Raw genomic sequence first — 27,841 nt, 5'->3', positions numbered from 1 at the left:
CCACCTCACGGGAGGTGCCCCGCACAGGGCGCTCAGCAGATGTCTGCTCTCCTGGTCCTGGCTCGTTGGTTCTGGTCAGGGTCCTGAGGGCTTTGCCTGTCAGGGAGGGCCCACGACACACCGCTGCACCTCGGGCCCAGGATGTCCAGGGAAGGTGCCGGGCAGGGCAGCAAAGCCCCGAGCCACATCCTGCTGGGGGGCTCCACTGGAGGTGGGGGCAGGCCGGCGCGTCCATGGGGCCTGGGGCTCTGGGAGAGGTGGGCCCCGTGTGCAGGTGGTCCAAGTGGCTCAGGTGTTTGAGGGCAGCCGGCCGGCCTCTGGGTGTTCCCTGCTGCCCAGGCCCCCTCCACGGTCAGCAGAGGCCTGTGGGTTCCCACCACTGAAGTTCGGGAGTCTGGTGGGGGAAGGGAGGCCCCTCCTCAGCTGCTGGGTGCCCAGTGGGGCAGCAGGGGAAGGGAGAGGTGGCCCCGGCCGGGGGCATGGGAGGGGGACGGCAGCCCAGCGGGGCCAGGCAGAGGCTCGGGAGTCTGGGTGGCCGTGCCCTCACACCCTGGCTGGGTCGGTGGGCTTTGTCAGAGGGCCCTTACCCACCCTGAAGACTGTGGTCAGCCAAAGGCCATCAGAGACGTAGGCCGGGCCCCTCCCAGGACAGGTGGGAAGCGGAGGCCCAGGCCAGCGGGCTGGCGGTGGGTTGCTCGCGCCCACGCCGCCCCAAGCCCACCCAGGACGTGTGGGGACAGCCACACCTACTCTAGTAGGTGTTCCTGCGGGCCGGCGTGCCGGCCGTGGAGGAGAGGAGCACGGTGCAGTAGCTGACCTGGAGAAGGGAGGCGTGCTGGGAGCTCCCGGGCCAAGCCCTGTGTCTGCCTCCCCCTGCCCCCGGGCGCCCGTGCTGCCCTGTGACCCTCCTCTGGTGGCTGCCTCTCGAAGGAGGCGGGGGTGGGGGGGGTGGGGGCGGGGGGCGGGGGGGCCCTCCGGCACCGTAATGTTGGGAGTAGACGGTGAGGGCTCTTAAATGCAGGACCCCCCTGGGGAGAGTTGCAGGGTCTCCCCCTCAGGGAAGGGGGGGGCACAAGTACGAAGCCCCAGGCCCACCCTGTCCTGCCCCTGCCCTGACTGCTGAGCCCCGCGGCCAGGCCCCTGCCCCGGGAGAGAAGGGCGCCCTGCTGTGCCTGCCTACCTGAGACTCCAGATGCTTGACCCGCTGCTCCTGGTCTCTCAGGTCCCCGAGGTACTTGGCTACGAAGTCCACCCTGGGATAGGAGCAGGCAGGCAGCAGGACGCCGAGCGCGGGGCGGGGCGGGGCGGGCTCCCAGATTGGGAAACCTTCCCGTCCTCCCCCATCCTGTGGCCCAGGCCCTTCCGGTGGCTTTGGGGGTCACTGAGCCTCTGTGGCGCCTGAGTTCAGGGGGCTCTGGCCCCTCGGGCCTGGGTGCAGAGCTCTGCTGCACCCTCCCTGCAGGCACGGGGCGGGGCGGGGTTCTGTCCAGCAGTGGTGGGCAGGGCTGTCCCCACCCCCCCACCCGTAGGCAGGACCAGGCACGTGGGTCTGAGGGAGGGCTGGGGACGGACCTCTCTGGGAAGACCTGGGGACCCCAGAGCAGAGAACACCATGAGTATTGGCCCCAGCCCCCAAATGCAGGGCAGGCAAGGCCCCAGCAGAGCTCTGTCCAGGGTCGGGAGGGAGGCTGTGTGCTGGACCGGGCCACATCCCTGCCCCTCTCAGCCCGTTTCCCCAGCTCAGACCCTGTGACGTGAGAGCCCACGCCAGCCGTAAGGCAGCCTGATGCCCCACAGTGATCCTGGTAAAGATCTCACAGCCCCCAGTCCCATGGCGTGAGATCCGGCCCCGCACCGGCTCCGCCGCGCCTCTACTTACCGGCACCCTGCAGGGGAGGCGGCCGGCGCTCCAGGCGGGGCCCTTGTCCCTGTAAGCCGCCCGCGGGCTCAGCACCGCAGGCCACCTGCCACGCCCACCCGTGGGGGGGCGGGGCCGGGCCGGTCCCCGCCCCTGTGAGCCGTCTTCCGCAGCAGCTCCTCCCCGCTGTCCTTCCTCCGCTTCTCCAGCTTGCTCAGGTGGTTCTCCTCCTGCACCGCCTCCCAGGTGACCATCTTCTGGTCCAGGGGCTCCGGCAGGTCCCTCTCTGGGAAGGCCAGGCGGCCTCAGGGGCAGAGCCAGGCAGGAGGAGCCCTCCCTGTGGTGCGCCAGCCTGCAGGGTCGCTGCGCACGGGGCCAGGGCGCACTGCCCCACCCATCTCGGTCCCGGCAGCTGAGTGCAGCCCAGGCCTCACCCAGGCGCGCCCGCTTCTGCCGGGCCTCCTTCCGGAAGAACCTCTTGAGCACCAGGTTCAGGTGGCTGAGGAGGACGAAGGGCGGGGCGCTCGCGGTACTTCACGATGAGGTGGTAGCGCTGCAACTTCCAGCAAGTGTCCGCGTTTCCCTGCACCGCCTGGAACGTGTAGCTGCGGACGCGTGTGGGCGGCGGTGGGCACACGGCCCGCCTCCCTGCCCTGTTCCCGGAGTCCCAAGGGCTCCCTCCCCTCCCGCCGTCCCCTCCTCCTGTGACTTCTCTCCACTCCTCCGGGGTCTTCCACTGCCCCCTCTGCTGCAGGCTTTGCAGACCCGGGCCCTACTCCCAGGGGGGCGGGGGCCTGGGAAAGCGTCGTCACTCCACCCACACGCACACACCTGCCGTGCCCTGCACCACCTCCTAGGTGCCCTGACCTCCAGGCCCAACCCGAAGGGGAGCCACAGTTTTGGGTGACACCCCATTTCCAGGCCCCTCCTGGGGGCAGAGAGGTGACTGCAGCTTGAGGTCCGGAGGGCCAGGCAGGTCTGGGCCAGAGATGCTGGAACTAAGGGCCCCCCGACGTGGACGGAGCAAGGAGGCAGGGCGGGCACCTGAACGTGGCGATGAGCAAGTTCGTGAGCAGCACGTTGGTGACCAGCAGGAGGGTGACCAGCCAGTTGGCGTAGAGGTTGGGGCAGGAGGGCGAGTCCTCCGGCAGCAGGGGGTGCACGGAGCAGTTCACGCGGGCTTCTGAAAAGAGAGTGGGCTCGGTGCGGGCGCTGCGGGGCTGAGCCGCAAATGCCCTTGGGCCTCGAGAGCTCTGTCCCGCGGTCGAGGCCACCCTGGGACAGAGGGCCCTGCTTAGGTGGCCAACTCTTGTGGTTTCCTGGGGATCATCTGGGCTTCAGCGCTGAGTTCCTGTCGTGGGACGCTCCAGTCCTGGGTGGCTGGCCTGGCGGCGCTAGCCCCACTTCCCCACTGCTGCTGCGCCGAGCTCACCAGACCGCAGGCTCCGGAGGCAGCGCCAAGGCCGTGTGGAGGACCCCGGTTTCTGCTGGTTGCTTCGTGGGTCACCCCCAAGCACCACCACCGCCGCCAGAGGCTCTGCTCGGAGCCAGTGTGGGGAGAGCTGGCCTCGCAAGGGGAGGAGGAGTGTCTTCTGCAGGACTTCTCAGGGCCTTCGTGGCTCTGCTGCCTATCACAGGACTCTGAGCTGGGGGCAGGCCTGCGCCATTTCCAGAGCCTGTGGAGGCAGGCGTGGGGACAAGCCAGCCCGAAGAGCGCGCTCTGGGTGGGGCAGCGAGTGCCCCGGCAGGCTGAGCTCCACGCCCTGGGCGGGAGCGTCCCCGGAGGGGCCGACGTCCCGGAGGGGCCCAGCTCCAGCCCCTCGCTTGCCTGCCTCCACCCCTGCAGGGCCAGCTGGACCCCCCACCCCATCCCAGGAGACGGGAGGAAGGTGCAGAGGAGGCGAGGGGAGCGTGCCTGCCCATCCAGAGGGCTTGTGGCTCCAGGTGGTGACCTCCACAGGCCGCGCGCGTGTGTGCACGTGTGTGTGCACGTGCGTGGACCCGGACACGCCTGCACGTAGGCCTTTGTTTCTGGGACTGCCCCTCCCAGTCTTCACGCTGTGACTGAGTCCGGGGGGCACTGGGGGCCTCTGTCTCTCTGCGTGTGCCTGTGGCCCCGCCTCCCTGCTGGCGAGTCAGGCTGGCGGGGCCTGTTTCCCTGTGCGCATGTCTCCCTCACAGGGCGAGTCCCTCCCGAGTGAGTTACTGTGATGGGGGTTGGCGGGTCCCCACGTGAGTTCCCTCCCCGGCTGCCCCCTCCCTCCCCGCCCGCAGATCTGCCCGGGGCTGATGGGTGACCCTCCTCTCTCCCTCCGGCACGGCACCCCGAGAGGTGGGCCAGGGCCAGGCCTGGAAAGCGTGTCTGTGAAGCTGTATACCTGTCTGACGGAAGCGGCTCCGTGGTCACGAGACTGTTGTGTCTCCCCCATAACTCTCAAAGGCGCCACCAGGCTAGGCTGGGAAATGAGTTGTCCTTGTCTCTGACCTCCTAGAGCCCAGAGACGGAGCTCTGCCCTGGACGCTCGGCCCCCGGCTCCCGCGGGCGCGTGTGGGGCAGGGAGGGCAGGGCGGCCACCCGGGAGCCTGCGGGACCGTGGGCTGCCTTCCCTCTCGGCCGTAAGTGAGGGAATTACTCTTGGCTGCACCACTGTGGGCTCACAGGGAGGGGCCGGGGGCGGGGGAGCGGGGAAGAGAGACAGGGAGGGAGACAGGGACCTGCCCGGGACCCTCCGTGCCGGCCCAGGCCCGGCCCTGGTCACGGACTTTCCACTGTGGAACTCGGCCTGGCAGCCACAGCAGCACTTCAGGCTGGACCCCCGGGAGTCTGCACGTCCTCCGTCCTGCCCAGGTGGCCCCAGGCTCCTGGGGACCCCGAACCATGACAGAGTTCCCTTGTACCAGCGTGTGGCCATGGGGGCCGGAGTGACCCCCCACCCCTGCCTGGTCCTGGGGGCGCCCACCTCGCTCCCCTCCTGCCGAGGGCCCCCGTGGGACTGGGGCAGCGTTGGGGTCATGGTAGCATCCCCCAGCAGGGGCCATATGGCGCGGGCGGGCAGGGCTGGAGGGCGGGCAGGGCCTCGTTAAACTAATGGCCTGGAAACTGGCGCCCACGGATGAGCAAACACCGGACGCAGTGCCGGGGGCCGGGGCACTAAGAAAACAGCCGAGGGGGCAACTCCCGCGACGGCGCAGCCCCAGCCCCGCCCCATCCTGGAGGCGGGCTTGCTTCGGTCACGTCCTCATCCCATTGACAAATATTTACCAGGTCGTGGGGCGCCGACCCTGCCTCATTAGCTGCAGGGGCCGCGCTCAGGCCTCGGAGACAGCGTGCCCGTGACCTCCGGTGCGCCCCGGGCGGCCTCAGACTGACACCGGCCTGAGCGAATGCCCCTCCGCCTCCTCCTCGCGCCAGGAGTGGCGGCAGGGCGGGTGCCCTGGGCCCTCACGCCGGCCCCCGGCTGCTGGCCCACCGTGCTTGGGGGGGCTGGTCCCCCTCCCCCCGACCCCCAGCCACCCCAGAGCCTGTACAGGCGTCGCCCCACCAGCCCAGGGCTCCCTGAGCCCCCGTGGCTGAGCCGCTCTGCCCCCCACACTGTGCTGAATTGCGGGAAGTTCTCAGAGCCTCCACCAGCCCCAGCGCCCCCAACCCCCCGTACAGGGGCCGCCCTGGAGACACCCCTCAGACAGACCACACAAACCCGGCCGGAGATCAGGCACACGCGCCGGGGGGGTCCCCAGCAGCACGGATGCCGTCAGCAGCGGCTTCCTAGCTAAGGCCTTTCCAGCAGGTGGGCCCGGGGCTCGTGCGGGGCCGGGTGGATGGGGGCTGACGGGAGACCTGATGCCCACGGGGGAGGTGCCGGGGTGGGGGGCGGGGCAGCTGGAGGGCGCAGACCCCAGGCCACCTGTGGTGCTTACCCATCCCCCCTCCCGGCAAGGCTCCCGCCACCCCGCCCAGGCTGCTCTCTCTCCCTGCAGCCCCGTCTCCATCTCCAGCCCGAGGCCCGAGTTTGGGGCCGCCGCAACTGACACACATCAGCCCGGAGCTGTCCCCTGCCGGACGTGGCCCTGCGTGGGTGGGCAGGGCCTGGGGGGCCAGCCTCGGGGACCCCCCGCTCTCAGCCACTCCAGGCCGGGGTCTCCTGTGACCCTCAAACACCCCTCTCAACGGCCACGTGTCCAGGGCCTTACAAAAGGAACGTTCATAACTGGACTCGGTTCAGCTGCACCTCGGGGCGGGGGTCCTACGTGGAGCGGGCACAGAGGACCCCCCACGCCCACCCCCGGGCTGCGTGCTGACCATCGATCTCGTCCAGGGGGATCTGCCCGGAGATCTGTAGGAACGGCCGGTAGAGCACACGGCGGAAGATCCACTCCAGGCGCCTGTCGTGGGGGTGCGGCAGCGCCTGGCTGGTCACGCTGTGGGCCACAAGCCACACGCGCAGGACGAAGAGGAAGAAGCAGACGTCCTTCGTCTCCACGGGGGGTAGGCGTGTGGGGAGAGAAACATCAGCTGGCGGTGGGCCTCCGCCTCTCCGCCCTCCCGGGGGCGGGGGCTCGCCACCCGCGCCACGATGGTGACCTTGGGGCCCAGCTGCCTGTGGATGGCGAAGGTGTGGGCGAGCCACAGCGTGAACACCGTGAAGTCGATGGCGAGGATCGTGCGGCCGGCCTCAAACACCGAGGGCAGCGTCCTGGCAGGGCGGGGGCCAGGCTGCGGGTGCCCAGAGCGGGCGGGGCTTCCCCCAGGACACACGGCGCGGGACACACAAGCACAGGGCTTCGGGGCCTGAGCGGACCCATCCTGAAGGCAGCCCGGCCCACCAGCCCATGAGGGCTGCCCCTGCCAGGCCTCTGGGACCCACAGACCTGCGGGGGACACCGACAATGAACAGGACGACGGCCACCATGCCTCGCTTGTTCCAGTCGTCCTCTTTCTTCACCAGGTGTGCGTCCTCATCTGCGAAGGAGCTCTGGCAGGGGGCAGACGGCCCAGTGACAGCTACCTGGGCCCCCACCTAGCTGGGGACAGCCCCGCCATGGCCAGGCTGTGACCGTCAGGGATCGGGGCTCCATCTGGAGCTGGGACGGGGCTCGGTGGGCCGGGCCCGCCACCGACCTGCCGGATCTCCTCCAGCACCAGCGTGAAGACCCAGAAGTAGAGGGTGACCTCAGCCCCCGACGGCCCCTGGGGAGGGGGCCTGAAGTCCACCAGCAGGCGTAGGTGAACAGGAAGAGGAACGCAAAGTACATGACCACGTTCCCCAAGAGCACGGTCACGGGCGCCCCCCAGAACTTCCGCCCGCGCGTGAGCAAGAAGGCGGCTCGTGGGCCTCGGCTGCCCTGAGTCCTTGGTGCCTTGGCCAGCTGCTCCGCCCTGCACCGCGAAGGAGGCCACGGCCACTGGTGAGGCGGGTGGCCAGAGCCCCGAGCTTGCCGCCACCCACCCTCCGCAGGGCCCTCACCCACTGCCCGGGCCACAGAGCAGCCTCTTCTCCGTGTCCAGGCTGTCCAGCCCCTGCAGGTCCTCTGGGCCCGTCCTTAGAGGGGCCTCCTCACTGCGAGCACAGGGGGCCCTCAGGGACGTGGGAAGGGCACCCAGAGGCCCCCCACTTGGTCCCAGGCACCCAGCCAGCAGAGGAAGTGCTGGACACACTGCGAAGGGACACGGGTAGGGGACGTGCGTGGGGGGGCCCACACAGATGCTGGATGTGGCGGGGGCCGGCGCCGGGGACGTGCCGCCACCAGCCCCACTGAAGCCCAAGGCCCCCCCCGCAGCCGCTCTGTCCTGACAGACCTGAAGGTGATGAGGTTGGTGTACGCGAGGGCCGGGCAGAGGAAGGCACCCAGCAGCCGCAGGATGGGCGTGCCGGAGGCCATGTCCCCCCACCAGATCTTGGTCAGGAAGGCCTGAAATAAAGGCACGGCTGCCCCCGCCGCCTGCCCCCGCCTCCACACCTCTGCCCTGCTGTTCCCGCAGCAGGCCTGCCCTTCCAGGTTCAGCGGAAGCATCGCCCCTCCCAGCCCTGGCTCCCGGAGTCCCCTGGAGCCTCCATCCTGCTGGGGAAGGAAGACCCTTCGACGGGGGAGGCCAGGCTCGGGGGTCCGGGAGGGCTGAGCTGAGGAAGCGGGGTTTCTGCCGAGACCGGAGGCGGAGAAAGGGCTGGACGTGGGGAGAGTGGCCACAGCTGAGGGAGCCCCCCACCCCCACGGGCGGGACACAGGCCGGGGGAGGCGCGTGAGGGGGGTCGGCTGGGGCACCTCCTGTCTGCCCAGCCCCTCGCCCCACAGCCCTCCCCGGGGCTCACCTGCACCCGTCGCGGGCAAAGAAGGCCTCCGAGTCGGCCTCGGTGGCCAGGTGCAGACACGTGGTTCTGCTCCGAGAGCGGCCCCGGCGCACCAGCAGGGCGGAGGTGCGCTCCTCCCCGTTACGGCAGCACTTGGGGAAAGAGGTCTGGCCGAGGGCGCGGCCGCTGCCACGATGCCCAGGCCCGGCCCGCCTGCCCTCCTCCTCCGGCCGGCCCTCTGCCCCGCGCCCGCCTCCCAGGGGGCTGCTGAGGCCCGGGAGAGGCCGGCGACGTGGAGGCTGCCCATCCCGGCCCGGCCTCCCTCTCCCCGAGCGTGCCTGCCCGCCCGGCCGCAAGGCCTGAGCTCTGGAGCTGCGTCCTCGTCAGCCGTGTACCCGTCTGCCCACGTTAGGATTTTAGGGGGGAGCCCAGTGGCCCCGAGGAGCACAGGGTCACCGCAGCCCCCACCGCCTCGGCCGCTCTCCCAGGGCCAGCTGCTTGTACTTGGCCTCTCGCAGGGTGCGGCCCACCTCGGCCCCCCTCTCCAGGTGGGACATCTCTTGGAAGATCTTGCAGGTGGCCAGAGCGGCTGCCACGCCCTCCTGGCCCTGGGAGGCCAGGTCTGAGGATGCGGCTGCCTCCCTGCCCCCCTCCAGGCCCCCCCCCCGGAGTCCTCACCACGGCCCAGAAGTAGGTAGCCATCTCGTGGCGGTTCTGCAGCACCGCCCACAGGAACAGGTCCCTCCAGGGGCTCTTGCTCCTCTGGTTCGGGTCCAGCAGCCCCTTCTGGCCCGTGGGCCGCCGGGCCGGGCCCTGCTCCTGGAGGACAGGGGCGTCAGCCCGCAGCCGCGGCCCCGCCGCCCGCTCACAGCTCCCCGCCTGGTGGGGTCCACGGCCGGCGTCGTGCAGGAAGTCCTTGAGCACCGGCGACACCTCGTGCAGGGGGAAGGCGGGCGGCTCCCGGGCCTGCTGGGCGCCCAGCCCGGCCAGCGTCAGCCGGCCTTCATCGCGCCTGCGCTGCAGCAGGTTGAAGGGCAGGCCCTTGGGGGGCACCGAGCGGTAGAGCTGGCGCAGCTGCCGCGCGTCAGGAAGTCCGCCACCTCGGCGCCACTGTCCGCGAAGAGGCGCACGAACTCGGGCCTGTTGCTCCCAGCGCGTCCATCATCACCTCCTCCAGGTCGCGGGACTGGGCGGAGGGTGAGAGGGAGCCGGTGGGGCGGGGCGGGGGGGGCAGACGAGTGAGGCAGCAGCAGAAGGTGCCCCGGTCTCCCCCGGCCCGGATGGACGCGGACACCACCTGCCCCAGCCCCCCACGCGTCCCCGCCCGGAGCTGGCCAGAGTCGGGCGGCACCTCCCGCTCCACGTCCCCGTTGGAGATCCCGCTCCTGGCGATGTCCGCGCGGTCCCAGGCCGCGGCCAGCTTCAGCTCATCCAGGCAGTCCCGCGCCTCCTGGCTGCGGCTCTTGCAGGCTGCGGGCGGAGCGCGCGGAGGGGGTGAGGGTGAACCTAGGCGCCCACAGAGCCGCTGGGCGCAGGGCCCCTCAAGGTGACTCTCCTAGACGCACAGCCACGGGAATGGTGCCCTGGTTCGCTCCACACCCTCTAGATTCACAAGACATCCCAAGACCCCCCCGGAGCCAATGCTGGGAGCGCCAGGACCCCAGGGGGACCCCAGGGGTGAGCGGAGAGCGGGGGGCCGGCGGCCTGTCTGGAGGAGACTCCCCTCCCTCCAGGGTGTCCCGGCCCCCTGCCCCGCACAGCCCCTCCCTGCCTGGGCCCGTGTCCCCCACCAGCGGTCAGCCCCTCCACAGGTGTTTATGTCCAAGAAGAAGCACATCAAGTGACAGTCGGAAAGTGGAGACAACCCGAGTGTCCGTCAACAGAGGGACAGAGAAACAAAATGTGCAGTGTTACCCCCCCCTAAAAAGGAGTGAAGCCCCGACACAGGCTGCAACGTGGACAACCCCCAAAGCGTCGTGCTCAGCGAAGGAAAGACGCCAGTGGCCACACGGTGTGTGATCCCATTCGTGGGAAATGCCACAGGTGGGCAAATCCTTAGAGACGGCAGATGCGTGGTTGCGGGGGGCTGGGGGAAATTGGGGTGACTAGCAGGGGTCTTCTGGGCGGTGGAAACGTTCTGGAATTAGTAGTAACGGTGCACAACCTTATGAGGACACTAAAACTCCCTGAATCAATTGAACACTTCAGGTTTCTAAATCGTGATGAAATATAGCGACATAAAACTTGCCAAAGGCAGGACTTTCTACGGGTTTGCACGTCAGCCTTGCACGGAGGCCTCGGTGGGCTGTGTATCCCTCCAGTTCTGTTACACGTGCTGCCACCGCCGAAGCGAGCAGTGACCGGTACGCGCGCCCAGACACTCACACACACAGCAGAGTGCGGCCGTGCCAGGGGTCCCTCCCGGCCACTGACAGCCCCCAGGCGGCGGCCCTGCCCCTGGAGGCCGAGACCCAGGATGGGGGGCAGGGGCCGGGAGCCGCCCCTTACCAGGCTGGTCAGCCATCTGCCTCTGCCTGGTGCCCTCCGCGGGCCTCCCAGCGGGCGCGGCCAGGTCTCACCTTTCACCAGCGCCTTGAGGATGACCGCGTCCAGCTCCTCGGAGCCCTCCTGCCCGAAGTCACGCACGGTGAGCAGGTGCGGGTGGGAGGTGATGTTCCGCAGCTGGGACACCAGGACGAAGGCCCCCAGCTGGCGCCTCGGGCCCGGCACGTGGTGTATGACCCCACGTCCTCCAGCGAGAATGCCAGCCCTCTGCGCACTGGGCCCGGGGCAGCCCCACCCACAGAGCGAGGCTCCGCCCCCAGGCCTGAGGGCCTGAAGCAGGGGTGAGCACGGGGCGGTGGGGTAGCTTTGCAGCCAGAGGGGCGGGGTCCGGGGTAGGGAGCAGCGCTTGGCCCTCCTGACTGCGCTCTCGGGCGGCGCATACCAGTTCTGTCCAGTGCACGATGTCCTCCCAGGAGAGGTTCTCACTGGGGAACTTCTCTCTAAACTGCTTCTCGGCCACCTGGGGCACCGGGAGGTGGGGCTGGCTCATCAGGGCAGCAAGCACGTCGGCGATGCCCCCCGAGCCCGCCAGGGTCAGCCACGGGCCGGCGTGCTCCACGGCCCTGGAAATCCTCTGAGGCGGGCAGGGAGGGACAGCAGGCCGAGTCAGCTCCAGGTCCGTCCCTGCGCTGGCGGGGGGCCCTGCAGGAGGCCCCCACCTGCCGCCCCTGCCTCCCTCCAGGGTGCTGGGGTCACCGTTGACCAGCAGACAGAGGACGGGGATCTCGATGCTGCTGTGGTGCCTGCAGACGGAGCACAAGGTCCACCCAGGTGCCCGGGCGAGCGGAGGGCCTGGGACCCTCCCCATGGGCTGACCACCACGGCCTCAGACCATCAGCTTGCCACGTTTTCTGGGCAAACTCCAGCCAAGAGGCTTTTTCTAGAGAAGCGCGGGCTCCAGGCTGCCCCGTCACCCGGGAAAGGATGCCAGTTCCACACCTCACTATCCGATGTGGCCGCTTCGTGGCTGTCTAAACCTCAGGTTGAATATTCAGTCCCTGGCTCCACCAGCCACATTCCGAGGGCCTGGCATCTCCCCGCATCAGGGCAGAAAGCTCTACTGACCACCTGCCAGGTCATCCGAGGCCCACGGAGCACATCGAAGAGGTAAAGGAGGGGCGCTGGTCAGTTTTTTCCCCAAACAAACCAGGAATGAGACTTTTGAACGTGAAGCCCCAGAGAAGCCTGGACCTGCTGGGTAGGCTGTGTGGGAGGAGCCCGGCAAACTGCGGGGAGGACTCCAGGCAGGCGGGATCGTCCCCCCACCCACCCCCAGCAGGGTCCCCTCTAACTCCTAAGGCGCCTCCTGAATGAATGTGGAGGATGCTTGGGTTGCGTGGGCCGCCAGGCCTCAGGAACGCAGGGCTCAGCACTGCACCCACATGGTGATGGTTTAAACACAGCTTCGGTTGTGTTTTCTTTAAAGAGTGCTCAGTTGACAGATATTTCACATTGCTTATAAATATTGTAAGCAATTATACATATCTTGCTTACAAATATTAGTCGTGCACTAGTGTTAGCAAATCCAGCTTTCGAACCCGCCACTGGCCACAGCGGTGCCCAGGCCTCGGACAACGCTGCCCCCTGGTGGCACCTTACCTCGGGCCAGTGGAGGGAGATAGGCTTCTTGAAACTTGGAAATCTCATTTTCTTTCCAAAGCTCGGAGCCCACAACCAGAGCCTCTAGCCAGGGGACCCCCACTGGAAATCGCCCTGCAGCCACCCTGCCAACTGCTGGGAATGTCTCTGCCTGGGACGGCTACTCCTCCGCACAGCTGTGTCCCCCGTCGCCGTGGCTGGCAGATGCCCCTCCCAGGTCTTCCCAGTGGCCTGAGTCTCAACACTCTGGCATGCTTTGTGCCTTCAGCCGGGAATGCCCTTCCCTGCCCGCCCCGGTGGTCCTTCCAGCCCTGTCCACACGCTGTGACCACCCCCATCCCGTGTTCCCCGGCAGCCTCCCTGGGCGGCGAGGCAGGCCTCACCCCCGTAGCCGGTCCTTTGCTCCGAGATGGGCTTCTCCAGCCTCAGCCGCAGCTCCGTGCGCCCGTTGACCTTCCCAGGGGTGCCCGGGTCCACCAGGATGAAGTGGGAGTGGTTGCTGCCCAGGGGGCAGGCGGGGCCCTGGTTGCCACCATCGTCCATGGGGTAGTGGACAGGGCTGTCCTCCTGGGTCCCCCATGCACGTCATGAGGCCTGGGCAAGGCTTCTGTCCAGGCCCCCCGCCCCCCAGATGGAGGGAGGGCTGGCTGCTGTTTCGGGGGGCCCAGAGGCAGGCACAGGGAGGAGACCCTCTAGACAGAGCCCAGCGCTGGGGGCAGCTTCTCTCACAGGGCTGCCTGGGCCTCCTTTGGACCTGCCTCAGACCCCTCCCCCAGGGTGGGAGCAGAGGCCACTTGCCCGGGGTCACCCAAACTTGCGGGGCGGTGGCCACGCCAGGCATTTGGGCACCGATTTGGGCGGGATCCTTGGAGCCCAGGTCCCCATGCCGGGTCTGTGCGGGCTGGGAGCCTGGCAGCCCCCTCCCCGTGCCGTGTTCCCTGGGCGATGCTGCCACCTGCTGGCCACATGCTGGACACGCGGCTCCCAGCTCCCCCTCGGGTCCCTCCCCTTCATCCCCCCTCCCCCTTCCTGCCCTCCCCCCCTTCTGCCCTCCCCCTCCCCGGCTCTGAGTCATTTCACTGCCTCAGTCCTTCAGAGCAGCCTCGCTCCCCCACCCCCCGCCCACCACCCAGGCCCGTGAGCCCCCCGAGGTCAGGGGCTGGTCTGCCCACTGCTGGCCTGTCCACTGTGGGGGGACTCAGTCACAGATGGAGGGCTGTGGTCAGCTGCGAGGCTGCCTTGGTGGCCTCCAGAAGGCATGCCCTCCTGCCCTGGGGGGTGGCCGATATTCGGGGGCCTCCCAGGCCCACCGTGTCCCAAGGCCACAGTGCCCCGAGCCCGACACTCACCTGGGCGTCGTCCAGAAGCCGACGGTGCAGCACGTGGCCCAATGAGGCAATGCCGATGGCCACCACGCGGGCCGTGGTGGACGTGCTGGCCAGTGAGTGGTCACGCACAGCCTGTCCGACGTACCGGGCAAGGCCCACACGGAGGGCGCTGGTAAAAATCCAGGCACCTGCAGGCCTGGGAGTCACTGAGCCCAGCGGCCCCGGGGCCCCCTCCCGCCTCTGGGGCATCTGCTGGGAGCTGGCCCCCCCAGATGCCATCTGGACAGAACAGGCCACGACTCTGTCCCGTGGCCTGTGCTGGGCCCCCTGCTCCCTGCCGTGCAGCTCGTGAAGGTGCCCAGTGGCGTGGCCCCGTCTGTGCTCTTTGACCTTCTGCTGGCCGAATGGCACCTGCCGGCCCCCAACCTGGTGGTGTCGCTGGTGGGCGAGGAGCAGCCCTTCGCCCTGAAGCCGTGGCTGCGGGACGTCCTGTGCCAGGGGCTGGTGAAGGCGGCTCAGAGCACACGTGAGGCCCCGGGCCAGGGCCTCGGCCCCGCAGCCCGCTAACCCCACGGTCGCCCTCCCCCGACAGCGCCACGGTGGCAGAGCGGGAGCAGCTCCGGGGACGCAGCAGAGGAGCCTCCCCGGGGGGGCCCGGCCACACCGTGGGGCCCGCAGGCCTCAGCGAGACACCCGGGGGCAGCGCCAGTTTCCACACCCCGCTGCCCGTGGGTGGGCCCCCTTCGGCCCTCTGCTTCCCTCGGGGGAGGAATCTGGCCCGTCACTGGGGTCAGAATCAAACTTCTGGGCTTTGTTTTCAGACCGGCTGGGCCTTCAGAAAGCCCAGTCAAGAACGTGGGGTCTCTGATCTCCTGCACCCCAGAAATGATTGATTGTAGAAAAGACAAAAAGCCCAGTCTGTGCACCCACTGGGCTGAGGGCTTTGTAATCTGGAAAGAACTTCCTGGGTTCTGGGTGCTGGGCATGGGGGTGCTGGGCATAGGGGTGCTGGGCAAGGGGGTGCTGAGTATGGGGGTGCTGGGTAAGGGGGCCCTGGGCACAGGGGAGGGCTGGGCTCCACGGGGTGGGGGGGCAGGGTCGCAGCCAGAGGCCAGGGCTCCCACAGGCCCCGTCTTGACCTGCTGTGTGACCTGGGCGTCCCCATCCCCTCGAGAGAGGCTGAGGCCGGAGAGAGGAGGGTTCGGAACACGTCGTGCCTGGGGGTAGGAGGCAGGGGCCGGAGGGCGCTGCCAGCTCCACAGCTGTCTCCGCCTGGGGCTCTGAGCAGCCCCCGTGCACCCACCACCCCCGCTGTGGGGGAGCGGGCGCCGGGGCTCAGTGTTGAGGGGAGGACGTGGGGTGCGGGCAGCCTCTCACCTTGCCTCGCTTCTTCCCAGACCCTCCGAATTCGATCTCACCCCGGCACAGGCCCGGCCCCTGTCGGTTGCCAACACCCCTGTGGCTGCCAGGACGGGCGCCCCTGGCACCCTGCGTGGGGCCCTCTCTGCAGGGACAGAGCCCACTCCTGAGGGCGCGAGAGGCAAGCGCTGCCCCCCTTCCTGCCAGAGGCCGGGGCCGCCTTCACCAGGGAAGCCCCTCTTCCCAGGCGCTGCTCTGGCAGAAGTGGGGGGCCACCAAGAGGGCGTCTGCCCCGGTGCCCTTCCCACCGGCCGGCCCTGCTGAAGCCCCACCGTGTCGGCTCCGTCTCCCCCTTCCCCAGCCCCGCCTCCCGGCCCGCCGCGCGCCCCCATTACGTTCCCACTCACCCCTCCCTGGGAGCAGCCAGCCGGCCACACCCCACGCCCGACGCCACTTCTGCAGAGGCTTTGGCGGGGGGGGTCCTGGAAAGCCCAAAAGGCTCAGTGGAAGTCTCGCAGCCCACCCACCGCACACCCCTGTCAGCCCAGGACACGGACGGGGCCCTGGGTGTGCCCGGTGCCCAGGCAGAAAGCGGGTGGAAGGCGAGCAGGTGAGGCCTGTGTACACAGCTCCGGTGCAGGGGGCCTGGGGGGCTGGGCGGGAGCCGAGGTGGTAGAGACGCCCCTCCTTGCCCAGGTGGGCCCAGGAGGCCCGGGGAGGGAAGGCTGGAGCCGCCCCCCGCCCCCCCCCCCACCACCCAGGGACCTTCCCACTGAGGCCTCACCCCTGGCCCAGCGCTGCCCACGTGCCTGGCGGGGTTGGCACCTTGGCAGAGACTCGGGAGCCACGCCAGGGGCCCAGGAGTGGCCCGAGTGACAAGGACCTGGGTCCCATCAGTCTGCCTGACAGCAAGCACCCCCAGCGCCTCCCGGACCTACTGCCGACGGCTGCCCGCCAGGGCCCAGCCCGCGCCCCCCCACCTGCCCACGGCCCCCCCCAGTGCCTGTCTCCAGTGGCTCCTCTGCGGGCTTAGCGGGGAGAGCACGCTCGCCCTGCCCCGCCCTCCCAGAGCCTGGGGCCAGAACACAGGAGGCAAAGGTCTTCTCAGAGTCCGTGGGACCCCAGGTCCCAGGAGACCTGAGAGGCCCACCCTGTGAAGCTGCGTCTCCCTGGTCGCCCCGTCCGTCACGGGTGTCGGCTGCGCCCCGTTCGGCTGGGGTATTTTCCCGGCTTCTCCAGGGTCAGCCCCACCCCCCGACGGATGGGGCCCTTTGGGAGAGGGGAGTGAATCTCTCGGTAAAGCGCTTTCCTACGGTGGCTCCGGTTCTCAAGGCCAGGCCAGCCCTTTGCTTCTGGGAGAGGGGCCACCTGGGTACACAGGAGGGGCCGGTGGAGGGGCACCTGCAGGCATGACATGGTCCTCCCACTGTGTCCCCCAAAATCATGTGTCCAAGCCCTATAGCTCCTGGCGCCTGTGAATGCGCCTTTTGTAGAAATAAGCTCTTTGCGGACGCGATCGGTTTCAGAGGAGGTCATTAGGATGGGCCCTCATCCAGTGACCTGAGTGTCTTTATAAGAAGAGGGAAGAAGCCAAGTGAAGATGGAGGCAGAGAGTGGGGGGATGCGGCCACAGCCCAGGGACGCCTGGACACCCAGAAGCTGGAGGAGGCAGGAAGGACCCTTCGCTGGAGCTGCTGGAGGGAGCTGGGTGGTTCAGCACCTTGATTTGGGATCCTGGCCTCCGGAGCAGGGAATCAGTTGCCGTTGCTCTCGGCCGCCCATCCGTGGGACTTCGTCACAGCTGCCCAGGGCGCTCATACGGCCCGTATCTTGTCCCCTCCCCGCTGCCCACCCCCGGGCCCTGTCCCCAGACACTAGCCTCCAGTATTAAAAACCCAGAATCCCCAGCTTGGAAAGGCCATATTCAGATCCCGCCCCTCCGCGCTCCCTGCTCTGGGGTGGGAAGGGGAGCCCCCCAGCGCTGGGCCTGATGCTGTTGGTACCAAGAGCCTCAGGCCCGGCCCCGCCAAGACACGGAGGGAAGTGGGGAGACCTGCTCGCGACCACACGGCCGGGGGGAGGCTAGACCTGGCCTGCCGCCCTCTGGGTTATAACAGCAGGCGTGTCCCAGGGCGGCCGTAACGAGCGACCACCAACTGGGCATCTTAAAACAGCAGGAGTTGATTCTCTCGTGGTTCTGGAGGCCAGAAATCCCAAAACAAGGTGTCGCAGGGCCGTGCTCCCTCCGGAGGCTCCGGGGGAGGGTCCTTCCTGCCTCTGGCAGCTCTGGGGGCTCCAGGCGTCCCTGGGCTTGTGGCCGCCTCCCTCCAGCCTCTGCCTCCGCCTTCAAGTCCCCGTCCAAGTCTCCCTCTCCTGGTAAGGACACCGGTCACTGGATGAGGGCCTCCCCGCTCCGCCAGGACCTCGTCGTAACTAACTGCTTCGGCAAAGACCCTCTTTCCAAGTGAGGTCGCGTCCTGAGGCTCCGGGTGGATACGATGTGGGGGGGCACTCCTCAGAGCCCCAAAGCGCGGGCGGCGACGTGGGGTGTGTTCGCGCCACGCGGGGAGGGTGGGGCTGAGCAGGGGCCTGGCGTCCCTCCCGGCGCTGGACGCACGCCCGGCCCGGGGTGTGGCGGGGACTGGGAGGCACTGGTGTGCTCGTGGGCCCAGAGCCTCGGGCTTGCTCCAGCAGGGAGGGGGCCTGGAGGGGACGGCGGCGGGGGGAGGGTGCTGTGGTGCCCGCCTCCCCCCAGCCCACGTCGCCCTTTCCTCACCGACAGGGCAGGTGGCCCTCAGCATCCCCAGGGCCACGACCAGCACCCCCCCCACCACGCCCTGCAGGCCCGGGCCCGACCCCTGGCTTCTCAGCCCCGGGGGGCCAAGGGGGCACCGGGGTCCTGTGCTGAGAGCCAGAGGGGGGCACTGGGCCAGGCGCCAGGCAAATGGGGCCACCAAGCGGGAAGGGTCTTTGACGGCCCTGTGCCCGGAAGGGGCGGGGGGGTGTCTGGGCAGCTCTGGGTCCTGTGTCACCCGCCGCTGGAATCCCGCCCCCCCCACCGACGGCCGACAGGGAGAACAGAGGCAGGATCTTCAGCGCCAGCAGCAAGGGCACTGGGGGCTCTTCCCACACTCAGCAGGGCAGCGGTCAGCACGGCACTCCCCGCCCCCAGTGAGGACACGGGTCTCCGGGGCCAGGAGTGGAGGGCACGCGGGTCCCACCCTCAGCAGGGCAGCGGTCAGCACGGCACTCCCCGCCCCCAGTGAGGACACGGGTCTCCCGGGCCAGGAGTGGAGGGCACGGCTCGGGGAGGGGGCAGAGGGGGGGCACAGCTGCCCACGCGCTTGCGAGCCCCCCAGCGGGACAGGCACCGGCTCTGAGCCCTGGCTCCCTGAGTCCGGCCGCCAGGGCCGTGGGGCCGCCCCCCTGCCCAGACCCACCCCGAGCCCCGCTCCCCTGCAGAGGGACCGTCTGGAAGGCCGGGCTCTCCCCAGGCTCCAGAGGAGGAAACGGGACAGCGGCGGCCTGTGGCCAGGGAGGAGGGCGCCCCACTCCCGCTCCCTGCTGGGGGCTGGCGGCCAGGGCGCCTACCTGCCGGCTTTCTCCCCGGGCCGGACACGCGGCTGCTGGTCAAGGAGCGGGTGGAGGCGCCCGCGGCCTGGCGCCCGCCCTTCCTCCTCCGCCCACCACGCCCGGCACCGGGGCCGCCAGTGCCGTGACCAGCGCTGGGCGCCGCCCGATCTCCGCGCCCCCCGGCCCACGGGCCTGCTGCGGCCAAAGCCACCGGCGCGAGGGCCAGCCTGCCCCGGGACCCCCTTGGGCGTGACCAGCCTCCCGGTGCCAAGAGGTGGCCCCGTGTGGGGCTGGCTGCTGTCCCTCCCTCCCTCCGCGGCCTGGGGGGGAGGGGATGGCTGTGCCACACCCGTGTCTCCGCCTCCCACCGGCCCCCAGTTTAGCCCTGCAGCAGGTGGGAATGGCCCCCCCCGGGGGGGGGGTGGCCAGCCGTCCCGTGGGGGACGCGCGGGCAGAGACTGGGCCCACAAAGCCGAGAGGCGCCGGTGCCCCGCGTGCGCTGTCCTGGAGGGTGGCACGGCTGGGCCAGCTGTCAGGGTGTCAGCGCGGCAGGCTCCGCACAGACGCTGTCCCTTCAAGCAAGGGCAGGGCAGGGCAGCACGGGCGTGGCGCTGGAGCCGCACAATCCTGGCTCACACCCTGCGAATCCTTCGGGCTCCTTAACTCTGGGCCTCAGTTTCTCTGAGAAAATGGGGATCTGAGTAGCCCGGCTTCAGGGAGTTTGCGGGTAACACATGAGAACAGACGACACTTCTGTGTGCCCCTTCCCCAGAGACCCCAGGACCCCCTCCCAGGGACCCCTCATCCCCTGAGCTCTGGGATGGGGGGAGACCCTGTCCAGGCCCTGTGCTCTGGGACCCCTGGTGGCCTCGCAGGTCTGGCCCGTTGGACACCAGGGGGCGCCCCAGGACCACAGGCTGGTGGAGGTGGCCCGGCCGGTGGAGGCCGCTTTGCCCCGGACACGAGGGCTCCGTCCTGGGCTGGGCACGTCCCATCGGTGGGCCTGGAGCCCACCCCAGGGAGGAGAGGGGCCGCCTGACGATCCCTCAGGAAAGACTGGATTCCAGGTAAATGGGGCTCCAGGGCAGGGACCCCACAAACCCTCGGGGCCTGAGACCCTGTGGACGAGATTCTGAGGGGGAGATGCAAATCTTGGGGTTCCTGGGCGAGGGCTAGCCCCAGCCCAACTGAAAGACCAGCCTGGGTCTACACCCCCTGCTGGCCTGGGGCCTGGCCCCGCTGTGGGTCCTGCCAGCGTCAGGGGTGTATGCAGAGTGAGGGGATCTCCCCAGAGCCTCCGAGCCTGGGGGGCGGGAGGCACACGGTCCTTGGCCTCCTCCCATCCTCTGTTCCAGGCCTGCCCTCTACCCCGGCCTCCTGGACGCTCCTCCCCGGCCAACCCCAGCCCAGTACCAGGCTGTGCTCCTTCCCTGCCTACAACCCTCCATGGCTCCCTATTGCTCCACAATAACACCCCCCACGAGCCCGCAGCCCTGCCCCGCCCGCCCGTTGCCCACCTCTCCAGCCGTCTGGCCTCCCCCTTGCTCTCTCGTCCCCCCACCCCCGCCTCCCCCAGCCACATCAGCTCACGGGCCTCCCCGGGTCTCTCTCTCCATGTTACCCGGCATCACTTTTCAGGGAGCCTGACCCTCTGAGGGGACCTTTCATTCACTCGTGTGCTGTCTGTCTGCTTCCTGCCTGGGGCTCTCGGCCACTGAGCCTCCCCGGCCCAGAACAGGAACTGCTGGGAGGATACACAGTGAGCGAGTGGATGCGGGGTGTGGACGTGCGTCTATGCGGGGAAGCCTTGCGACAGGGGCTGCAGCCAGCGTGGGCTCTGTTCGGGCGGGGCGCCACCGAAGGGAGGAGGTGCCCAGGGGCCACCCGCACCCACTGACGCTGTCGGGGGGACGTGCCAAGTTCTGCGCACCCGCTCCATTTCCAGCCGCCTCCACCCCCTTTCCTACAGTTGGGTCCAGGGCCGGAGCCACTCGGGACAGGACTGAGTTCACACGACGACGCTTGCTTTGCGGGAGAGGCCACGCCTGGCAGAGCGCACGCCAGCCCCCAGGCCTCTGTCCGTGGGCCGGCGGATCCTGCTCTGAAGCGGGCGGGCCACAGGGACCCACCGTCTCCTGCCCCCGGCTGAGGCCTGGGAGGGAGGGACCTACACATACGCCCCGCCCCCGACAGAGGGGCAGCCCCGCCCCCCGCCCCCGCCCCTCCCCGTGCAGGATGGGTGCCTCGCGGGGCTTAATTTGCAGGAAGCCTCAGCCTCCTGAGCCACCTCTGGTCTTTGTCTCCCAGGACAGAAGCCACGACTCAGAGAGGGGCCTGGCTGGCCCTGGGTCTCCCTGCCGGCCTGGGGGCCTCCTCCGACCCGGTGCCTCCCTTGGGTCTGCGTGAGGTCGAGACTCAGGCCCTCGGACAGGAAGCGCCCTGCCCTGGTCCTTGGGGGCGGGGAACGCCACCTCTGGCCACTCCTGGTTGGAGAGGGCAGGGCAGGCTCCGCGCGCGGGACGGGCTACCGTCCGCCGCCTCTGGGCTGCCCCAAGCGTCCATGGTGAAGGCTGAGAGCCGGGCGCTTCACCCCGTCTAAGGGTCGTCCACGCCGAGTAGCCCAGACTTGCCCCCCGCCTTGCTGACCACACACACACCAAGGTTTCTGTAGCACCCCCGTCACGGGACTCGGGGGACCTGCAGGCCCTCCTTCCCACGGGGACGCCCACAGCTCTGAGGCTGCGCCTCGTGGGCCCCCACCCCCCTCAGCCGTGGCCAGTATCCTCTCCCAGAGAGGCCGGAGAGGCCCAGCCGGGGCTGAGCCGGGACTCGGGCATGGCCACGGGCCCAGGCTCATGCCCTCTCCCTCCCACCATCCTGTCCCCGGAGTTTTCTGGAGTCCAGGAAGGAGACACCCCCAGCCCGCTCCCCTCTTCCCCTCGGCGCTTGATGGTAAACGCAGACCTACAAATACGGGAGCGCCTCCTGTCCCACCTGTCACCGAGGAGGAGCCGTCCACTTCAGCCCCGAGAGCAGGTACCACCGTGGAGCGTTGGGCAGGGTGCTGGCCCGGCCTGCGTGCAGGGCGGCCCCCGCCGAGTCCCTGGACAGCTGTGGGTCCAGGTCCTGATGTGAGGTGGGGACGATGATCCCACCGCCTCGCAGGGCCTGTGTGGGAGGGAGAGCGCTTGGAACAGAGCCGGCCTCAGAGCTCCCGGCAAGACTCCCGTGCAAGGACCAGTGTGTGTGTGCGCACGCGTGTGTGTACACAGCATGTGCGAGTGTGAGGATGCCCCGTGTGTGTGTGTGCGTGTCTGTGGACGCACAGGCTCTTGCCCTGCAGGTGAAGCTGGAGCGCCAGCACGTGGGCATCGGGCCAGGGGGACCACAGCTCCACCAGCCCTCAGCTGCCCCTCTGTCCCCTTCTTCTTGGCCCCCGAGGAGGCCGAGAAACGGATTCTCCCTCCCTGGGGGTCCGTTAAGCTTCAGACCGCAGGCCTCTGTGGACCCCCACCCCGTTCTCCCAAGCGCACCGTCCACCCGCCTTGTCCTGGACCGTCGTGTCACCCGCCAGCTCGTCCAGTCATTCGACACAGATTAACTGAGTAACATCTAGGCGCCAAGACTGTGCTGGGGGTCAGGTGACATGCAGACGACGAGCAAAGAAGTAAGTAAGAAGCAAATTTTAAAAGAGAAATGATTAAAATGGTTGTGGAGAAACATAAAGCAGGCGAGAGCCTGGATGGAGGATGGATGGATGCTTGGGGGATTTTATTTTTAAACGGTCAAAGGACATCTCGCTGGGAAGGTGACACTTGTGCAGATAACTGAAGGAAAGGTGGGCAGTCTGCCCCTCATCATTCCCTTACCCACCCCCATCCGTCCACCCACCCATTCTCCTGTCCGTCCGTCCCTCCGCCCACCCACACATCCATCCATCCATCCATCTGTTCCTCGTCCACCTGTCCGCCTGTCTCCGCACACATCCGTCCGTCCCTCCGTGCATCCACGCCTCTCTCCAGTCACCCACTCACCCTTTGCTAACTTCTTCTGGGCGCCTGGACTCAGAGGTGAGTGAGTCAGCCTCAGCCCTCGGGCCCACACGCGGCGGGGAGGGCAGCTCTCCCCCCCCCGCCCCCCCCGCCGCCCCGGGCCCTGGCAGCTGTCGGGGGAGGAGGTGGGGGCTGGGCCAAGCGCTCCACCACATGGCCCGTGAGGTCCTCGTGCGGCTTCTCCCCGGTCTGTGCGTCTCACGGAAAAGCTCACCGTCCCCTGCGGGCAGGGCCTGGCCTTCTGTTCCTCTGGCCTCCCCCAAGCAAGGCTGGGGACTCAGTAGGCCCCCCATAAACCCTGGCAGGTGGGCTGCACCCTCCCTGCCTCTTCCTGCTCCGTGCACCCCTGTTTTGCTGTTGGCCCTTCACCCCGGCCTCCCCGCCTGCCGCCCTCCCCGGCCCGGCCGGCTCACCTGCCCTCCAAGTCCACTCTTGGCTCAGGTCCCGCGTGGGCTCTGGTTCTGCGGGGTGGACGGCGCAGCTCCAGCGGGCCAGCCCCATCGGCTGAAGAGCCAGCTGGCAGCACCAGCGAGCTGGACAAGGACCCTGGCTGGGAAATGGCTACCACGGCCTCAAAGGATCAAGCCCAGGTCTCCCATCTCCCTCCTCCCAGTGGCCGGGGACACCCGGCAACCCTCTAGTAAGGAAAAGCTTACCGGCTTATCAGATGACCCAGCACAGACACCGCCTGGGCTCCTGGAGTGCACGGCGGCCGCTGCCCCCAAAGGGTCAGCTGAGGGCAGTGGGCAGTGGGCAGGTGCCCTGGGACGGTGGGGAGGTCTCAAGTCCTGGTGATCAGAATCGGGGCATGTCGGGCCCCGGTCCTCACTCCCCAGGCTACGTGGGCCAGGCACGTGTCCCCAGGGGTCCCACGAGGCTCGGAGGTCCCTGGCTTCACCCCATGAGGTCACACAGGAAACTGAAGGATCAGGGTGAGTGTCTAAGGGTGCACATTTTCGGGGCGATTTCACCAAAGGGGGCCCCAGATGGTGACCGTGCATCCTTGCAACAGTTGGACTGGCAGGCTAAAATAAACTCCAGTCAACTTCACAAGCCGTTGATGCAAATTCCCAGCAAAGATACTACAAGGGGGCCCTGCCAGCTGCAAGCTGACCCGAAACCCCAAACCTGATTTTTCTGCCCAGCGTTACCGCTACTCAGGGCTCCTGTGAAGGTGACCCTGCCAGGTGCCAGCTGCCCCGGGGCCTCGTCACTGGGCTTTGGATTCTTGGGCTGGTCCCTAAGACGTCCCCTTGGAAGGGGAGGCGGAGGCTCAGGGGCCGGTGGGAGGGGACCTCGGGGTGCTTGCAGCTCTGGCCGCAATGCCCTTCACTGAAGCCAAGCACCTCCACCCCGCCGCCCCAGCACAAAGCAAGTGCCGGCGGCCCCAAACTTTCGTGAGTCTTTTGCTTAATTTGGAGGACAGGCATTGAGCCCCGGAGAGCATCCAGAAGGGCTTTCTGTCAGCTGGGCCAGCCCTGATGGCTATCTATCTGGGAACTTGTGAGAACAGGGTGCATGAGACCAGGTCGGGTGCTGTCAGATGACCTAACCTCAGACCAAAGGAAACACGCGGGCAGCGCCCCGCTCTCTGACCGGGCCGGCGGGACCTGGATCCCGGGCTGGGAGGGGTGAGTGAGGGGGCGAGGCTCTGCGGGCAGGGCCCGGCCGCCGAGTGACCTGCGGAGCCGGCCAGCTGCGGCGGAGGCATGGCCCCCGGGGGATGGCTGCCTGCCCCCGATTCTACCCCCGGCTGGTCTCCCTTCCGAGAGCCCTGCTGCCAGCCCCCAGGTCCCATTGCTCTAGGGCTGCCCTTAGGAGCGGGGATGGAGTGTCCCCTTTCCCCGTGTGGTCACAAAAGGGCTTGTGTGCACACACACACGGACCATATACCGCCATACACGCGTACGCAATACCCGTGTGCACCGTGTCCTCCACAACCTGCAGGCGCACCGTACCGCGCACACATGCACCCAGAGCTGTGCCCCGTGCACACGTGCGCGGCCAGCCCTCAGCCTTCCTGGCCTGTCCCCGGCGCGGCACCTGGGGGAGGAGGGCGGGCGGGGACGGCCCTGGGACATCCTGCGGCGCTGGAGCCTCCACTGAGGTACGCTCAGCTCGGTCTGTCCTGCCCCGTGAGACGGGCTGCGACTCGTTCCCCGGGCCGGGACAGTCCGTGCCGGCTAGCTCTGTGGAGTGACCGTCCGACAGCCCGTGGCGGCAGAGATGGAGTCAAGTCAGAGCCGAAGGGTGCCCCTCGGCCTCTGTCCTGGAGCGGTGCCCAAACTGGGGTCCTCGGCGGCCCCTGCCCGCGAGGGAGGGAGAGGAGCTGGCTAAAATGCAGAGTCCTGGGAGGGTGGGCCCTGCCGCAGCACACATCACCCCCTGCCACCTGCCCTGCCCTTGCGCCCTAGTTTTCTTCATCTCACTCATCCCCCAGCTGACCCTGGGCCTCGCGCACACGGCTCTAGCGCCGGGGCGGAGCGGTGCCCGGCGCGCGGCGGGTGCTCAGGGGGACGTGGGGAGCGAATGGGGGAGCGGGCAACTCGGCCGTGGGGCTGGAGGTGGCCGCCAGCCAGGAAGCCTCTGGAGGCGCAGCCCCGGCCCGGACCCTGACCTCTTGGGGGCCGCACAGCCCTCCCTCCCCAGCCTCAGTTTCCCCCTGTGTTCGTGACGACCTCCGGGCTCCTCCCACGGCTGGCCTGGCATGGGTCTGGGGTGCCGAGGGGTCTTGGCAAAGTGCTGCTGAAGGAAGGTGAGTGTGCTGCTTCCAGAATATTCTGAGGCCCGGAGACAGCCCATGGGCCTGAAAAGCAGGAAGGCGGCCTCCGGTCCACGCACGTCCAGGTAGACCCATCTGCCTGTGCGTCCAGGACCCCAGGGTGTGACGGGAGCATCCCGAGTGACCGAGGAGCGGGTCCTGGGGAGGGAGGGGGCTTTCCGGGGGGGCGCCCTGGAGGGCAGCTGGGGAGCCAGTGACTGGGTCAGGCCCACTTCCCACCTTTGAGCAGGCCTTGGAGGCCCTTCAGCTTGTGCTTCCTACTCCTGCGTGCTGGCCCTGCCCCCGCCCCGACCCCCTGCCGGCCCTCTGCCCTCATTCTGGGCCCTTCCTCACTTGAGCCCCAGCCCCACTTCGCGGCACCTGGCTTCACTCCCCCACCCCCGGCTCTCCCATCCTCCTCCAGTCCCCCCACCAGCTCCTTTGAGCTTTCAGGGAACTTGCAGCGACCGCTTGTTGTCTGGCCTCCCATTCGTTGCAGCGTCCCTGCGCCAGGGCCAGGACCCCCAGAGCTGTGGCTCCTGCACAGCTCAGCCCCTGAACCCCCAGGTGCTTGGGCGGCTACTTATTATAATTTTTAAAATACAGCAACTTACACAAAAGTAAAGCACACAGTATCAAGACTGTATCCGCCAGCTGGCTCAACAATGACCAATTCAGAGCAGGTTGGTTTAATCTCCACCCCAGCCACTGCCCCTCCCTCCTGATTATTTCCAAGCAATTCCCCAAAGTCGCATCATCCATCCGGAAACACTTCAATACATACCTACGGCACGTCTGGCCTCTTGTTACCCTGAAGTTCAGTGCGTACAGAGAAGGCAGGACAAATGCTTGACTCTGTCCCTTTCAAATTTATTTTACTCCTTTTCCGAATAATGAGCCCTGGCCTCCGACAAAGGGCCAGTGAAGATTTTTAGTATCATTTTGAATGAATGGATAAAGATAATTGGTATGTTTTAATCCACACTTCTTTTGGATGCAACAACTTTTCAGCAGGCAGAGCTAGAAAGTATTCTTGTTTTAAGAAAACAGCTGAGGAGTTTATGCTAATATTCCCAATTCAAATTTAAGGATTGATTTGCCCTTTGATTTTATATTTGTATTTCTTTTCTCTTGTCCTGAAAACCCAGGTTCCTAAGGAATTTAACAGGATATACGTATGACACATATTACATGTGTATATCCTTTCAGAGCAACAATACAGATATCACTACTAGCGATATGACTCTTTGGGTTCCTTTTGTCCTCTGAGTGTTAGTGATAATATTGATAACGTTGTGAGCTGTACCAAAGCATGATTCAGCTAACCGAGGGACGTTCTGGCTGTTTCTAGCCTTTTGCTAATACAAATAATGTCGTAACCAATGGCCTTATGTGTGTATCATCTTCTATTTTTCCCACGTATCTTTGGGCCAGTTCCCGGAAGTGGAACTAACTAGCCAGGCTAAATGATACGAGTGCTTTTCCTAATGCCGCCAGGATCCCCTTCCCACTGACGAAGTGCCGAGAACACCTGCTTTCCCTCGGCCCTGCCCATGGAAACTGCGGTCCAAAATACAGATATCACTACTAGCGATATGACTCTTTGGGTTCCTTTTGTCCTCTGAGTGTTAGTGATAATATTGATAACGTTGTGAGCTGTACCAAAGCATGATTCAGCTAACCGAGGGACGTTCTGGCTGTTTCTAGCCTTTTGCTAATACAAATAATGTCGTAACCAATGGCCTTATGTGTGTATCATCTTCTATTTTTCCCACGTATCTTTGGGCCAGTTCCCGGAAGTGGAACTAACTAGCCAGGCTAAATGATACGAGTGCTTTTCCTAATGCCGCCAGGATCCCCTTCCCACTGACGAAGTGCCGAGAACACCTGCTTTCCCTCGGCCCTGCCCATGGAAACTGCGGTCCAACGTCTGGGTTTTCGCCAAGCGGATAGGTGAGCAATGGTCTCTCAGTGTACTTTCAAATTTGCATTTTTCTTGTTGAGCATTTTTTCATAAGTGTAAAGATCATGAATCCCTTTTCCCGTGAGCCGTTCATGCCTTTCGCCTGCCTGTCCACAGGGTCGTCTATCATTTTCTTCTCAGTTTTAGATGTTCTTCATGTACCAGTGCTATTAATCCTTTGCCTGTGCTGTAAATTGCAAATTCTTGTTCCGGTTTGTCACTTGTCTGTTTTGTTGATTTCAGCTGTTGTCTCTGGATTTCAGCCACAGCTGGAGATGTCCTCCCTACCTAGAGTTTGTGGAGAAACTCACCCATGCTTTCTGGTAGAACCTACATGGCTTCATTTCAGCGTTTACGTTGAAGCCTCCGATCCACTCGAGATTTATTGTGTGTTGCGTGCAAGACGGATCAACGCTTTTCTTCTTTCTCTTTGACTCTCCAGTTGTGCGCTGGCACTGCCTACTAAAAGTTCTTCTTCCTCCTGCTGATCGGGGTG

The 27,841-nt window shown here is 66.9% G+C and overlaps 1 protein-coding gene across 1 annotated transcript; it reads right to left on the bottom strand.

Moving 5' to 3' along the window:
• Nucleotides 1–751: 751 nt before the first annotated feature.
• TRPM5 (transient receptor potential cation channel subfamily M member 5) lies at nucleotides 752–24,419 on the bottom strand. The gene is given in 31 exon segments (XM_024133463.1): nucleotides 752–817; nucleotides 1,181–1,253; nucleotides 2,000–2,144; nucleotides 2,293–2,378; nucleotides 2,380–2,463; nucleotides 2,903–3,041; nucleotides 6,159–6,333; nucleotides 6,420–6,552; nucleotides 6,728–6,831; nucleotides 6,978–7,078; nucleotides 7,081–7,235; nucleotides 7,324–7,416; nucleotides 7,656–7,994; nucleotides 8,167–8,308; nucleotides 8,627–8,753; nucleotides 8,824–9,221; nucleotides 9,224–9,295; nucleotides 9,298–9,331; nucleotides 9,497–9,615; nucleotides 10,725–10,827; nucleotides 11,093–11,282; nucleotides 11,370–11,445; nucleotides 12,687–12,876; nucleotides 13,659–14,138; nucleotides 15,015–15,141; nucleotides 15,404–15,461; nucleotides 17,773–17,975; nucleotides 18,588–18,764; nucleotides 21,571–21,737; nucleotides 23,278–23,354; nucleotides 24,218–24,419. Coding segments are annotated over 31 exon segments (4,635 nt in total).
• Between the last annotated feature and the right edge of the window lie 3,422 nt (nucleotides 24,420–27,841).

This window comes from Physeter macrocephalus, chromosome 18, assembly GCF_002837175.3.
Source record: "Physeter macrocephalus isolate SW-GA chromosome 18, ASM283717v5, whole genome shotgun sequence".
NCBI lineage: Eukaryota > Metazoa > Chordata > Mammalia > Artiodactyla > Physeteridae > Physeter > Physeter macrocephalus.
This window is presented reverse-complemented; position numbering and strand designations above follow the sequence as displayed.